Source organism: Dipodomys ordii, unplaced genomic scaffold (genome assembly GCF_000151885.1).
Source record: "Dipodomys ordii isolate 6190 unplaced genomic scaffold, Dord_2.0 Scaffold41, whole genome shotgun sequence".
Taxonomy (NCBI): Eukaryota; Metazoa; Chordata; class Mammalia; order Rodentia; family Heteromyidae; genus Dipodomys; species Dipodomys ordii.
This window is the reverse complement of record NW_012267257.1, coordinates 8,636,003-8,652,478: the sequence shown is the minus strand read 5'-3', so window position 1 is coordinate 8,652,478 and position 16,476 is coordinate 8,636,003. Positions and strand designations below refer to the sequence as shown.

The following is a 16,476-nucleotide window of genomic DNA, read 5'->3' as shown; positions in this document are numbered from 1 at the left end:
AAATCATCTTCAGTGTACCACCAGCGTGAAAGAGGAAAGACTTGAATTAAGGGAAAATAATGTTCTGGTCATACAACTGGAAATGAGGCTTTTCATCAGCTGCATTGGCAATTAAAGGCTGCTCAGTAATTTTATGTTATTTGAATCGAACAAAGCACTATGTATTCAGCACAATTTAATTTTTTTCTTAATATATAGGTTTTATTGTAAAGCTACTGTACAGAGGGGTTACACAGTTACATGAGCAAGGAAAAGAGTCCATTTCCTATTCAATGCAATTTTAAATATTTTTTTTTCTCACATGCTGTCCAATGTATTCCTCCTACCTAAGAAATAGGCATTACTAATTAATTCCTACCTATTAAACAGACAGGGGCACTGTGGCACAGATAAGGCTGTTCAAGCTCATAGCTACTGAGAACCAGACATGGACTAAAAACACAGCACATTTAGTTTCATAGTCTAGCTTCACTGTTAACCTTGGGCTGCCCTTTTCAGCAGAGCACTGATGAGAGTCTGGAGAGGCACATGAGAGAAACTGCTTGTTACACTGTGGTTTTGAAGCAGCTATGATAGGGTGATGATTCTCAAACTTTGGTGCACATCAAGATCCCTCTGGGAAGCCTATTAGAATGTTGATTCCAAGGCTTATTCTCTGAGATGTTCTTCAATTAGTCATACTTGGGGTTAAATCTGCAGCCTGGTTGTCCTCCATAGTTCTGGGCCTAAACTTTGTCATGCACCACATTTAAAAGATACCTATTTGCATATCAAAGCCATAACTAGCAATGAAGGTGAGGAAGCACTCAGGTAATTTATTAAAAATATCAGGCTTTCATAATTTCTCATTGTATGAAAGTACAATGTGCTCACTTTGAGAAATCACAAAATTTGGACAGTTGTAAGAAAGGAAATGGAAATCACTCAAGATGAGATCTGTACAATTAGGAATTTCTAGTCATGACCTATGTAAGAACCAGTTATAAATGGAGATAAAAATATTTCTGAAATTATGAGGCATATAAATGGAAAAAAAGAATTCAATTAACATTCAAACTTTTCAGAACACTTATCATGTGTTAGGTAATGTATTCCTATTAATTAACAGCTCCTTTTTGTTTCATTGTTAGTAGACCAGATACAAGGAAATTTTTTCTCTCCAACACTTTAATACAAAAATTTTCAAACATGCAGAAAAGTTGGAAAATATACTGATTATTAATCATATACCTTTCTCCTATATATAACAATTAGTATTTTGACATTTTTCTATATCTATATATAATATAAATAATATGGACTGATTATGTAGCAGCATATATTATGTATTTTAAATGCCTTTTTTGTTTTTGTGGGTTGTGGGGCTTGAACTTAGGCCCTGGGTACTGTCCCTAAGCTATTTTGCTCCAGGCTAGTGCTCTATCACTTTGAGCCATAGCTCTACTTCTGGTTTTTGAGTGGTTAATTGGAAATAAGGGTCTCATGAGGACTTTCCTGTCCAGGCTGTCTTTGAACCATGATTCTCAGATCTCAGCCTCCTGAGTAGCTAGGATTACAAGTGTGAGCCACTGGCACTTGCTTTAGAACCACTTATTAATTGCTATTATAAAGGTGATACACAGAGGGTTTACCATTATGTAAGTCAGGTTTATAGGACCATTTGAAAGTAAGTTTTAGACAATATGATATTTTACCTGTAAATATAGGATGCATCTTGGAAGAATGACATTTTCCTTCAAAATGTGAACATTGAAAACATTAACAAAACTTTTGTAATATCAGCTACTGTCAAACAGTGGATCTGTTAAAAAAGAAATGTACTCTTTACCTGACTTTCATAATGGTAACCCTTCTGTATATCACCTTTACAATAATAAAAAAAGAAGAGGTCATGTGATGAACCATTATTAACATGTCATTATTACCTAACCCTCGTTTACCTTGGGGTTGCTGACGGTGGTGCACCTTTTATGGGTTTTGATAAATAGGTAATGACACATAGCTGCCATTGTAGTGATACACAGAAATCATCTGTGCTCTGCCTATTTGTCCACTCTACCCCCACATCACTCAATTTTTTTTTTTACTGTCTCAATGGCTTTGCTTTTCCTAGAATGCCCTGCAGTTTGGTGGCATTAAAAAAATACTCTGCGGACTTTTCTCATTTTCATCTTATTTGTGGATTCTTAGTTCACCTGTTTTCTTCATTGTAGGAACCCAGAGCAATGTGCTGCGAGGAGACCCATTTATCACAGGGGGAGAAGCAGCATTTGTAGCTGGTCTTAGTTTCCTAGATTTGGACAATCCTGCTGGAAACAAAAGGCGATATTCTGCCTGGGCACAATCGGTGACTAATCTTCCCCAAGTCATAAAACAAAAGGTATGTGATGCTCCGCTTAAAACAGTAGGAAGCAGTCATGTTTATTTTCATTGGGAAATGAAATGAAATGAAATCAGGGTTCTGAAACAGAACTGGTTATAATTAGCATTTTCTATATTCCAATTATGCTTCATATAGTAAAATGAGTGCATACATAATACTAGGAAACAGAAGGTATTTTAGCTGCTGAATTCACATTTGTGTTTTGATGGTTAAATGTTTTGTAAATCCCAAGAGAAATTTTTAACTTTTGCATTTTTAACTTTTGACCTAAATTTGATTATATTTCCTTTGGCTTTCTAATTCAGAAAATTTACAGTTTTAAACTTAATTTTTGATTTTTACAAGAGAAAGGAATGTAGACTTTTTGCTCTTCCATTTGTCCAATCACCTTCTTTTCTGTGGTCATGGTTCATGGGCTCCTGAATTCTTGTAAACTCAGATAATATCAAGTTGTCTGGCATAATTTGGGATGTTTTATTGATTCAGTAGCTTCTTTTGTAGAGCACAACACATATATTCCTTAAAAGCACTCAGCTATGCAAAATTGCACGATAAAGAGAGAAGGACTTATAGGAAACTAGAGTTAGGAGACATAACATTCAAAGACATCTGATCTGCTGGGCATCATCATGCATGCATCTAATCCTAGTCCTTGAGAGGCTGAAGCAGCAAGGTGGCAAATTTGTAGTCAGCCTAGGCTTAGCTATACAGTGAGACCCTGACTCAAAACAAAACAAAACAAAACAAAAGAAAACAAAAACACCTCTCTTCCCTGCAAAAAGAAAAAGAAACACCAACTGTAATGTTGATTATATAAAAAAATATCCTTCTCCCATGAATCTATCCCACCCCCCCCATCCTCCCAAGTTACCTTATTCTGTTTTCACATTGAGTACTATGATTGTACTCACCTAGCCTTCTCTCCATTCATCTACCCTCTCCCCTTAAACTCTACCCACCTCAGGCAAAACACGTTTCAACTTTCTGGTATTCATTTTGTTAAACTGTCAGTTAACTGTTCAGTTAAATCCATTGGAATGCACTCTTAGGTATACCATACCTTAGTCAATTTGATTGTGTAGATATACATATGGTCCTGTATATGTTTCTATATATGTTTACAATTTAGATCTAACTTCCACATATGAGAAAAAACAAACAAACAAACCATGTACCATTTGTCTCTTTGGGCCTGACTGACTTCACTAACCCTAATTTTTTCCATCCATTTCCCTGCAAATGACATTGTATTCTTCTTCCTCATGGTGGAATAAAATTCACATAGATGCACATATATTCATATATCTGTATACATATGGATATATGCTTAATCTACTCTGTTGTGGGATATCTTTGTTGTTTCTGTAATTTGACTAGGTAGCCTGGCTTTACAACGTGTTAAATTATTAAGAAATGAGTCCATGCTACAATAAATATAATACACTGCCTAGAAAAAGGCTACAGGAAAGGTTTCAGATTGTGAGTTAACAGGAAGTGGAAGAAGGGAAATTAGAAATCTGATGGAAAGTTGTAATACCAGATGAATGGATGTAGTTTATAATACACAAAATATCAACGCAGATGTTTGAGGTAACTTTCTACCTGTTCAGTTCATGTATTGCTATGTAGACTAGTTCAGCAGCATGTGGTTTTCTATGTACATCCTATTTTTCTTGGACATAAGGTTGTACGTAAGAAAAGGCAAAACATTCAATATGTTTGGGTCTTTCCTCATTTGTCAATCTCAACAGAAGCAATTCACATTTTCAAAATGAATGCTATAGAAGGACTGGTTTTATGATCTATTTCATTTCCATGGTAATCAAGCTATGTCTCAGGCAAAACCTAATTTTAAACAATTAAGATACTTGTCCATATTTTATAAACAAATAAACAAAAAAACCCAACCCAAAAAACTACAACAGCTCCTCAAGAACCTTCTGGCTGTTGCATTCACACATTAGACTCTGTGTAAGGAGTGCAGGGTGAATTTTTCCTGGATGGTCTTTGTTTTATTTTTGAGACAAGGTCTTGCTACATATCCCAAGCTGACCGGAAACTCATGATCCTCATGCCTCACCTATTTACCTGGATTATAGGTAGGAATCACCGTAGATGATGTTCCTGGAAACTCGGAGGCCACCATTCATGTTGGAGATTACCTTTGTTCATCATTACTGCTGTAGACATTCTATAGAGAAATTCTAAATTAGCAATGAGGGGAAAAACAGGGATTCTTTCATCGACCCAAGGACGTGCTTTTCCATACAGGACCATAAGCCACCCTAGACCCAATGTATTCCCTGGGCAAGAAGGCACCAGGGAAAGAACAGAGGTGTGCAAGCAAAGGACGAGTCAAGGGCAGGTACTTCTAAGAGCCTCTTCCCAATTATATGTTAGTGATATTAGAGTGACAATCTAAAAACCTGCCCATGATGAGACACACTGCAGAAACTGGCCATGTCACAAGGCAGAGCCATTTTGCTCCTGGGAATTCAGGCTGTTTAAATTTAGCCAGTACATCTGTGAGCTCCAAAGTTTCTGAAATAATCCACACAGAGTAATAATGTCTATGTGTTATAAATTTCTCCAGGAAAGAGTCTGTGGTCTCCACCAAAGAGATATTGAATCTCTCAGAGTCAGAAATTTTACTTCTAAATTTAATAACACTTGTTTCTTTGATGTAATTTAAATGTATTTCTTTTTCTTCCATCCTGTTTGGGCAGTGATAATGTATTGTCTTGCAGATAATCTTCCATTAACTAGAAAATGGATATTCTGTGTGTTTGCTTGCTTGCTTTCTTCCTTCCTTCCTTCCCTTACTACTTGATATGCAGCTCCACTTCGGGTTTTTGTTAATTGGAGATGAGAGTCTCATGGACTTTCCTGCCTGGGCTGACTTTGAATGGTGATCCTCAGATCTCAGTTTCCTGAGTAGCTAGGATTACAGATGTGAACCACTGGTGGCCAATGGTGGTTTCTTCTTCTTCTTTTTAATGTTTTAATTTCATGCATACACATAAGATACAAGAAATTCTGTCTGGATTCTAATATTTCCTAGGTTATAATTTTGTTGCAAAGACAGTGAATCGCCTTCTTTGTTTTTATAAGATCAGTAAACAATTACACAGCAGTCACCCTTTATCTGTAGTTTTACTTTCCTTAGTTTTAGGTCAACTGTGGTCTGAAGATAGTGCATGGAAAATTCCGGAAATAATTCATAGATTAAAACTTCTGTTATAGTTGCTCCATTTTATTATTAGCCATTGTTGTTAATCTCTTTTATGTTTAATAATAAATTTTATCTTAAGTATGTACATATAGGAAAAGCACATATTCTCTAAGGGCCAAGGGACTACTGTAATGCTGTGAGTGGTTTTCCTTTTGTTTGAATGAATCTTCTGTCGATGTGTGAAAAGAGACATTCTCACCTAAATCTCTGAGCTTCACAACTCTCTCTTTCTTTACATGTGTAGCTGACACCTTTATATGAGCTGGTAAAGGAAGTACCTTGTGCTTCTGTGAAGAGATTGTACCTGAAACGGGCTCTCGAGGAGTATCTGGATGAATCGGACCCCTGCCATTGTCAGCCTTGCCAAAATGGTGGCATAGCCACCGTGGCCGGGACCCAGTGTCAGTGTCATTGCAAACCATACACATTTGGCGTGGCATGTGAGCAAGGAGTTCTGGTAGGGAATCAAGCAGGTCAGTGTGCTAGTTTTTCTCTCGTTACAGTAGACAGATGGCAAGGAAATGACCCTTTCCTCTGTCCCTAAAATGCACTGCTTTGTGAGTGAAGAAGTGAAGACACATGTGAGGTAGAAGGAGGCCAGGATGGGCCAAGTAGATTGAAGAAGGATGCTGGAAGGTGGTAAAGCTGGTGAATTAGAGACATTTCTTCTGTTTACTGCATTTTCTCACTTTATGTATCACCAGCCCTGGGATTTGACAATTGAGAGGACCTTGTAGGTTATATTGTCTTCACACCAAGCCAGTGTTTTAGATACAGGAACATACTTGTCTTATTGAGGGACTGTTGGGATACCAAAAGCACCTGGACTAAGTGATAAGACCAAGTTAACATCTGGATGTGGCTATCGGCAGCCATGGCACCAAGAAGCACTGCATTGAACCACTTTGAGATGCCATGTCTACTAAATGGAAATGGTCATACTTCCTGGCCACCTTGCTTCCTTGTTGAGAGAAGTAAAGATAAATGTCCATGAATGTGCTCTGAAGCAGTTATAAAACCCCCAGCACAAATATAGCCTTAATATGGACATCCTGTTTTGACTGTTGTAGGAAACCTCAGGGAGCAGAGAAAAGGCAATCAGATTCCAGAATTCTCTCTCCCCCATCGTAAACACACTAACGGGAGGCAGCATTCGAAGCTTCCAAGTCTTCCTCTGGCAGAGTTTACTGAAGGGCTTCTCTCTTACAGGAGGGGTTGATGGAGGCTGGAGTTGCTGGACCACTTGGGGTCCCTGTGTTCAAGGGAAGAAAACAAGGAGTCGAGAATGCAATAACCCACCTCCTAGCGGGGGTGGAAAGGCCTGTATTGGCGAAACAACTGAGAGCAGGCCCTGCCAGGCCGAGGAGCTGGAGCATCTGCGGTAATGGAGACCAGACTGATGCACGAAGAGATAAGGGAGGGAGAATGCAGTTAAAAAAGAAGGAAAAAGCAATGCATAGCCTACACAATTAAAAATAGTGAGGGAAAGGGCGGTGAGGGGGAAGGAGGGATGAGAATGTTCAAAAGGGGTCACATGAACCAAGAAGCATTGTATTCACAAAACGCTTTGTTGGGTGGCAACTCCTTTGTCCAGTACTTAAAGATCAACCTGTCAACCAGCCAACCAACCAAGACACAGTTATGTGAAGCACAGCGCCCTCTGCAGTAAGCATGGAGCAACGTATGGCAGCATTAGAAAGATTTAAAGTTAACTCGCTGCAATTTAACTCAATGAGATATATGTTTAATAATTTTGTGACATCTCTAAGGATCCCTAACTCTTAATTACTTTTATTTTCATTACAAATTTAATTTTACATTGAAAAAAAATTGACAGTGTTGGGGTTTGAACTCAAGACCTCATACTTGCTAGACTGAAGCGTTAACACTTGAGCCAGGCCCTCAGCCCCGATACAGAAATAATTCTGTGTTAAAGGAATTTCAGAATCCAATAGCAAGAAAAAAAGTAGGTTCTGAAACAGATAAACTCTATAAATCACATACCTTGTTCAAAGGCCTTCTTTTTGTTTTCTTTCTATTTGTTTTTCTTATTATTGATTGGGTAGCTATTTAAACTATTGCATTTTAGAGGATGAGTTTATATTTGAATTTTCTACAATAGAATGTGATCATGTGTCTGGTTCTGAAAATGATAAGTACCTCATGAACATAGTTGTACTTTTTATTTATGTACCTTTGACACAAGGGAAAAATTCAGCATAGTACAAATATTTAACTGTATTAACAACCACATTAACCGATTTTCTCTTACAGATTACTTGAACCACATTGTTTTCCTTTGTCTTTGAGTCCAAAAGAATTTTGTCCACCACCTCCTTCCTTAAAAGATGGATTTGTTCAAGTTAGTTACATGAGATACTTTTTTCTTTGTACTGTTCAAATTTTATTTTTGCCACCTGACCAGAATCTATTTTATGCGTTCCTGATGAAAAAGTGCTAAAATATTTCTTATTTGTATTTGTATTTTAGTTTTAGTGTTGATGGCTTTTAGTGTGTATTTTTCCTTCTGTGGTCCAAGAGGATTGAAGTTTTGAAGAAGGAAAAATCTCCCAAGCTTCTGTTGAATGGGATATCAATATGGCCGCCCACTGAATAAGAAATATAATCCTGTTGGAAAGCTACTCAGCCTTGCCATTCTGAACAGTAGAGTCCCAGTCTATGAACAAATTCTTCAACTTAAAGAACTTTTCTTATTCTTGCCACTGAGAAAAATATTTTAAAAAATGGACTTGTGATGAGTATTTCATTCCAGGAGTCAGCAAATAGTTTGTTCAGGCAGTGTCTGATGACATACACATCACTGTACTTTGAGTGATTTTCTTGTTCAGAAAGAAACACTATCACCAGCTATTGAAACACTATCACCAGCTATTGAAGGGACTTTATTAGGCTTTGCAACATTAGGAGTAAAGACTGTTCTTAGTCTTATGATGAAGCCTTGGCCCCAAATTTTACCAGAGTCTCTTCATGACTCATGAAGAAGATATAGTTCATTAATATACTCTTAATTCTGCCAGCTCTATTTTTTTTTGTGGGTCATGGGGCCTGAACTCTGGGCCTGGGCACTGTCTCTCAGTTCTTCAGCTCAAGGCGAGTGCTCTGCCACTTGAGCTACAACACCACTTCCGCCAGCTCTATTTTTTGAATGAAGGACTTAACTCTCAAGTTTCAGGTCTTTGAGCATACAGTCACTGAGAGTTTATACAAGTTTCACCAAATGTAAGAGAGAATGAGAAATAGAAAGGGAGAGGGGGGACTGGGAAGGTGGCTCAGTGGTAGAGCGCTTGCCTCACATGCATGAGGCCCTGGGCTCGATTCCTCAGCACCACATAAGCAGAAAAAGCTATAAGTGGCGCCATGGTTCAAGCGGTAGAGTGTTAGCCTTGAGCTGAAGAGCTGAGGGACAGCGCCCAGGCCCAGAGCTCAGGCCCCACTATTGACAAAAAAAAAGAAAGAAAGGGAGAGGGACTAATGAAGAGAAGGGAAGATGCAAACATAGGGATTTAACATTTTTAATGCCTGTTCTGTTCCACTACAGTCAGTCATAATCCATGCAGTTCCTGAATATAACATGTTTAGAGAATAAGGCCCAGAAAATACAAACCGTAGCAAACCAGAGCTTTTTTCATACCAAACTTTAGAATATATGGTGCCTTTTTAGGAGCCAGGGTTTTCAAATGCTCTTCTACAAACTGACCATAAAGAAAGTCACCCTGTAAACTTAAAAATAGAGACTGTTACTTGCCCCCTGTTCACTTTGCTGATTCAGTAGTCTTGGTGTAGAGCTTGAGAATGTACTTTTTTTGTCAGTCATGGGGCTTGAACTCAGGGCCTGGGTGCTATCCCTGAGCTCTTTTGCTCAAAGATAGTGTTCTACCACTTGTGCCACAATGCCAGTTTCAGTTTTCTGGTGGTTAATTGGAGATCAGAGTCCTGTGAGCTTTCCTGCCTGGGCTGGCTGAGTAGCTAGGATTATAGGCATGAGCCCCAGTGCCTGTCCAAGAGTGTACTTTTTAATTGTTACAAACTGTTCTGATAGAGAGCTAAGTTTGGACAGTGTAAAGTTAAGCTATTCTCACTAGAAGTCCCCTAGGTAGAGGAAGATCCCGAGGCTAGACTCATAGACAAACATGTGATCTTCTTGATTTTCTTCACAGCTTGACATCAGTTTGGGCCACCTGTCATTGGCCAATTTCTGTGGGAAAGGACTAGCAGGAATGGTAGAGAGAAGGGACCAGGAAGAGTTGTTTTAATTCCTAGAAAAATGCCAATATAAGTACCAGTTCCAAACCCTTCCTGCTCCAAACTCAAGGTTTTTCACCATGTCCCTAGGCAGCTGAGAGCCAGAGGATGAGGAAAAGAACCAAGAACAATCCAAAATAAGCGTAATTATCCCCAAGAGGCTCACACCTTAATCTGTAAGAGCTTATCTCCTCAAATTCTAGGCTGTTGGGTACCCTCAACTGATCACCCGCAGCAATGCATCTTTCCTTACAGATTGGAGTAAGAGCTTGAGGTGGGAGAAGGTCAATATTATGTTTCCCTTAAAGCCTCCATGAGAACAAACTTTCTGAGGCTGTTGTTAGGATTTAGACATTCCTGTGTGTTTATGCTGGCATGTATTATATCATATTATTAATGAACAGCACATAATACCTTAACATGAGAGGACTTTCAGAATCGGATGATAAATTACCTTTTTCTTTTCTTTTCTTTTGTGTGTTCTTAAAAAAACGAGTTTTTTATTGTGAAAATACCATATAGAGAGGTTACAATTACATGAGCAAAGTAATGAGTACTTTTCTTATCAAGCATTGTTGCCTCCTCCTTTGTTTTTCCCCTCCCATCCCTGCCCTCCCATCTCCACCACTACACTCTCCTACCCCCCAAATTACCTTTTTTTCTAAAAGTGTAAGAGAAAGATGTTGTTTGAATAGTTTCAACTAAAGTAATTTTAAGAAACTGTTTCGTGTAGATCTTGGTATTTTTAGGAGCAATCTATACATTATAGTACCGTGGCATTAATGACTTTATTTCAATTATCAATGGCACTGCTGTTGTTAATAGGACTATATAAAGAAAAAAGTTTCAACCACAATTTTCTAAATTAATTGTTTGAATGTCAGTGGTCGATGATTTAAACAAACCAATTGACAGGGCAAATAATAATACAGAGAGTTATTTTGTAGTACAAAACAGACAAACTATATTTCTCTTCATCCTTTATTTTGATTTAGGGAGAAGGTGCCACATTTCCTGTTGGGAAAAACATAGTATATGCTTGCAATGAAGGATACTCTCTTATTGGAGATCCTGTTGCCAGATGTGGACAAGATTTACAGTGGCTTGTTGGGGAAATGCGTTGCCAGCGTGAGTGGCCTTGGTTGTACTATGTAACTTTAGATAGGAGAATAATGAAGAAATAATAAGAAACAAATGAGTCAAGATAAATATCTACCCATGTTAGCCCCAACTATGATGAGGTAAACTACCATATATATACCCTGTGTCTTGACCTTCTTCTTCTGAAAGGCTGATATGATTCCATCTATGTCTCAGGAGTGATTCTCTAGCTAGTTATGTCCCCAATCAGTGACGTCAATTTTATTGCAATTTTAATGTTCTTGGTGCAAATTAGAAGGGGTCTTCAGGCTAAGATAACCAGTACATAAAAATCTATTTATTTATTTTTGGTTTCTGTTTTGCTATTTAATAGGATGATACATACTTATTTTGACTTTCTCACATTGCGGTTTATAATTGTAGCAGTTTTCCTTCCTACAGATGCATGTTACCACAGTGATTTAACCATTCTTTCCTGATGGGTGCTAACTCTGTTAAACAGAGTACTCTACAATTCAATTACTAGAGTTGATTATCCTACTAATCCTTAAGCACATTGGATGGTATACTGTTTAGATATAATCATAGGATTAAGAGTTGCTTATCTATTTGGTCATTCTGTTTGATCATATAACATCAATCATGGCTTCTATCTAAGTTGGAATATGTTTGCTCAGCAAGTAGATAGACAAAGCTAGAGGAATATATTTTCCAAAAATCAGTTGTCTGCTCTTTAGGAAGAAAGCCGTATATATCATATATGTGTGTATGTGTGTGTGTGTATGTGTATGTGTGTTTGTATGACCCTATTTATACACATATATAGGATCATATATATATATATATATCAGACTCTGATAGGGATATTCATATATGTATATATGCTGTATACACAGAAGATATAAAAATTATATACATATGTGTATAAAACTTTCTTTTTCTTCCTTTTTCTAATATTTTCTATTGATTTAACTTACTCTTTTAATAATTCTGTTGATTTATTTCCTAGATTTCATTTTTAATTTTAGATACTATACTTTTTTCTGCTTTAGAAAAATACTTAGTTATTCTTTAAATTTTAAAAATTTCTTTAAAGGCTGGGAATGTGGCTTAGTGATAGAGTGTCCATCATGCATGAATCTCTGGGTTCGATTCCTCAGTACCACATGCACAGAAAAAGCCAGAAGTGGTGCTGTGTTTGAAGTGGTAGAGTGCTAGCCTTGAGCAAAAGAAGCTCAGGGACAGTGCCCAGGCCCTGAGTTCAAGCCCCAGGATTGGCAAAAAAAAAAAAAAGAGTGGTTAATAAAAAAAATCTTTTTTTTTTAAATTTTATTTTATTTTATTTGTGAACATACTGTACAGAGGGGTTACAATTACATGGGCAGGATAATGTATACATTTCTTACCAAGCATTGCAGCCTCCTCCTTTGCTTACCCTTCACATCCCTTCCCAGCCTCCCCCTTCCCCCCCAATCCCAATCCTTCTCCTCCCCCCCCCCCACTGACGTTGTAAAGCTCGTTTTGGACATGACAACTTGTACTTCTCATTGTTGCAACAGTACAGTGGGGTTTCAATGAATACTTTCTAATTCTTAATTGAAAGTCACCATCTTGTCGTTATCTTTGCCAATTGTGAAGACCCATATCTATTGATTTTGTTGTTTAAATCTCTTCTATGTTGATTGATAGTGTGTGTGTGTGTGTGTGTGTGTGTGTCTGCGCGCGCGTGCGCGTGTGTGCCATTCTCAGGGCCTGGGCACTGTCCTGAGCTTTTTTGCTCAAGTCTAGTGCTCTACCACTTCTGAGCTACAGCTCTGCTTCTGGTCTTTTTGGTGATTAATTGGAGATAAGAGTTCATGAACATTCCAGTCTGGGCTGGCTTTGAACTGTGATCTTATGGTCTTCACATCTCAGCTTCCTAAGTAGCTAGGATTACAAGCTTGAGCACTGGCTCCAGCTCTATTACCTTTTTTGTTGTTGAATTTCAGTCAATAAAAAAATATGGAATAATTCATGAATTTGCATGTTATTCTATATGCTAATCTGTATCACTCCAATTTTAGCATATATGTGCTACGGAAGAGGCTACATCTTTTGTCTTTTTGACTATTAGATTAAAATGTTGACTAAATTCTATACTTTATGCATAAGAAATTGGAGATATAAGTTAAGGCTTTGGACAATGTTACTTTCCTTTAGAGGAGATGAGTCTTGTTTTTGGCAAGCAATCAAGTTGTTCTACCTTTATTCTAAGGATGTACCTATCCCTTAGGAGATCCCAATGAAAGTATGGACATCCTAACCTGGATTTCTCATTTTTTATGGTGCTGGATCCCAAGTTTTGCTTGCTTAGCATTTTTTGTCCCCAGTTGAGCTTTTTTCATTATTTCCATTTATTTTCCCCTTCAAATTTACCAGCACCTCAAGGAGGCCAGCATTAGCAAATGTCATCACCATCTTCAACTTCCCTTTGTTCTGGAATGTTGGACCTTCAGACTTGAACTAGTTGGGTGGCTCTCTGATTCTCACAGAAACATTTTTTTTTTTTTTTGGGTCCGGTCGTGGGGCCTGAACTCTGGGCCTGGGTGCTGTCCCTCAGCTCTTCAGCTCAAGGCTAGCACTCTACCACTTGAGTCACAGCGCCATTTCCGGCTTTTTTCTTTTTGCTTATGTGGTGCTGAGGAATCGAACCCAGGGCCTCAGTCATGCAAGGCAAGTGCTCTACCACTGAGCCACCTTTCCAGCCCCCACAGAAACATTTTTTCTTTTAATTTTGTACAGATTTATTTGTCTTGGAAGGGGAGAGATTAGTGAAACCAACAATTCTGACATGATGCAAACAAGTCCAATGATAGATATTAGCACAGCATGAAGGCACAATTTGAGCCTTGTGTTTTGCTGTATCTTCTTCAGTGTATAACACATTTAGCAAAATACAGGTACCTAATAAGTGTTGTTTTTAAATAAATGAATGAATGAAGTTTCTGAAAAAACATATGACATAAATAAAGCAATAGTTTATAGAATATTGTTTGAAGTTCACTAAAGAGATTGCAAAATGGGTTTTATTTCAGTGTTGGAGATTGAACCCCAACCTTATGCATTCCAGACAGGTGCTCTAATACTGAGACGAATCTAAAAAAATCATGATGACCTCTATAACTATGCATATTTCTCTGCATATTATTTTGAAGTAGAAGATTTGAGCCAATGAATTTAATTGAGTAAGGAAGAATAAAGATGGGAAACCAAAGAACACCAAAGACTTTTGTGGTTGCAAGGCTATAGGTCTTTTGAAAATTTCAAAGAGGATCATATCTAATTAGAGTTGTGCTATGTGAATGAGGCAGCTCTTGGGACTTCACAAACTGGCGCGACAGGTGGCAGCTATGAAGACTGATTTTAGCAGCAGACTGTGCCTTGGGAATTTCCTAAGTTTATTCATAAGTTGTCACACTGCTTTGAGGGCAGGAGTGATAGTTATTCATTGGTCAATTTCATGTCAGGATCCACGCTCCCTCCACCCTCTAAGAGTATAATAATCACTTCTCCCTCTTCTGCACTGAAAAAGTAAAATAGTTATTAGCATCATTAAAAGCTGTTAAAAATGGCTTGGGAAAGCAATGACCCTTGAATGGTGTTCTCTCTTATTTTTAGAACTCTCCTGTGTTCTACCCGAACTGCCGAATAGCATACAGAGTCATCCCCACAAACCTTTCTACACAGTTGGTGAGAAGGTGACTCTTTCCTGTTCAGGTGGCATGTCCTTAAAAGGTCCTTCAGTGTTTCTCTGCGGCTCCAGTCTTAAGTGGAGTCCTGAGATGAGCAACGTCCAGTGTGTCCACAAAGGTGAGTGGTGTCTGTGTTTCTTCAAGGACATCTGTGCTCGAGTGAGCCAGAGTCCTTGTGTTGGCCTTTACGCCATGGTATCACTGTCACTCTGAGTCATTCTTTTCATCCTGAGCCTAGGAGAGGAGGGACAGTTTGAAGACTGTGCAACAGAATTTTCCACACAGCACGCACATAGGCATGAAACGCGGGGACGGCCATCTCATGATGGATTCTAAAGTATCGAACTTAAACACTCCATATTAAAGATTAGCTTTGTTAGGATGCTTTTTAAAAGCTGGGTTTTAGGTTTTCTACTGATTTTTTTCCTGTACTTTTACTAAGTACAGAGTGAACAGTTTATATAAAATTCTAAATATTACATTTCTGGACTTTCAGAGAGTTTATTGAATTACTAAAATCAAGAATTTATAGAATTTATAGTTATATATAAATTTAATGCTGCAAACTAGACATTTGTACTGTGGTATATAAAGGTGCTCTTAGTAAAAAACCAACAATCCAATATTTTAAACACCAGGGATGTGAAAAAACTCTTTTAAGCACTAAGATAGGAAAGGGTTTAGAATCTCAAATGATTTCTTTTTAGAGGTATCTGAAATAAGATAGATTATTTGCTTAGCCCTTTTATGGGCTGGGTTTGAGACTCAGTTGGTAGAGCATTTGCCAAGCAATCACAGGACCCTGAGTTCAAATCCCAGTACTACCCCAACCCCAAAACCAAACCAGAAGACAAAACTCTCACACAGTGCCCTCCTATTTCTTCTTTGCTTACATTTATTTTTTATTTTAAAATTTTTGCTTATATTTTAATAATGGAAATATGTTTCTAATAGTTAAAAACAGGTAAGAAAGCAAGCTCATTTGCATGCTAATTTGTATTATTTCATGACTTTTTTTTCTTGAGGGATTTTTAGTTCAATGCTTTTCTGGTCTTTTCTAGTGAAGAAGGAATACTAGATTCTATTAGAGATAGTCTTAGGTAAAACAGATGTTTATAACCTAAAAGCAAGAGCAGGCTTCTGGGAGTACTATGGTACAGATTGTAAAGTTGGGCCATGATGATAGATGAGCAACAGTGGGGTGGAAGGAGAGCAGGTCTCAAGGGAGACCCTCCATGCCACTTCTGATAGGTTCTGGGCCGTCAAAGCTCCCCATTAGAAGACATTTGCTTTGTTTTTGATATACACCAAAACATAAATATATTTATTTGAGCTATGTGAATTAATGAACCTGTCTGTACAATTCTAAGATGAACAAGAACAATAGATAGTTGATGAGGTTGTACTTTTGTTCCAAAAGAGATACAGTTGTCTCTCTGGGATATCTGTTTCAGTCATTTGCTAGCACAATTTAATAGGACTTCCCTCCTACTCAATAGAAAATTCTATTAAGGTTGGCTTTAATTAAGGATATTTCTCAGGCCTATTTGTTTTTCTGAAGATGTAGAAAACAATAACAACTACCCTTAAAATAAGTGAATGGCATATTCAAAAGAGTCCCAAGTTTATCATCCTTCTAAGCTTATGTTTTAAAACATGGACTAAAAAATAAAGTACTGGTTCAGTATTCAGTCTTATAAAAATTGTGGTAAAATATATGAAGGTTTACCATTTGTAACCATTTCAAATATACAGACCAGTGACAT

At 37.7% G+C, this 16,476-nt stretch overlaps 1 protein-coding gene across 1 annotated transcript in view; it reads left to right on the top strand.

Annotated features, from left to right (window-relative positions):
- C7 (complement component 7) overlaps positions 1-16,476 on the top strand; it is a 48,187-nt gene that overhangs the window by 23,986 nt on the left and 7,725 nt on the right. Inside the window, exons 10-15 of the mRNA XM_013018497.1 lie at positions 2,214-2,380; positions 5,860-6,088; positions 6,825-6,996; positions 7,890-7,977; positions 10,874-11,006; positions 14,637-14,828. Of these exons, the coding sequence (XP_012873951.1) occupies positions 2,214-2,380; positions 5,860-6,088; positions 6,825-6,996; positions 7,890-7,977; positions 10,874-11,006; positions 14,637-14,828 (981 nt within the window). The remainder of the gene's footprint in view (positions 1-2,213; positions 2,381-5,859; positions 6,089-6,824; positions 6,997-7,889; positions 7,978-10,873; positions 11,007-14,636; positions 14,829-16,476) is intronic.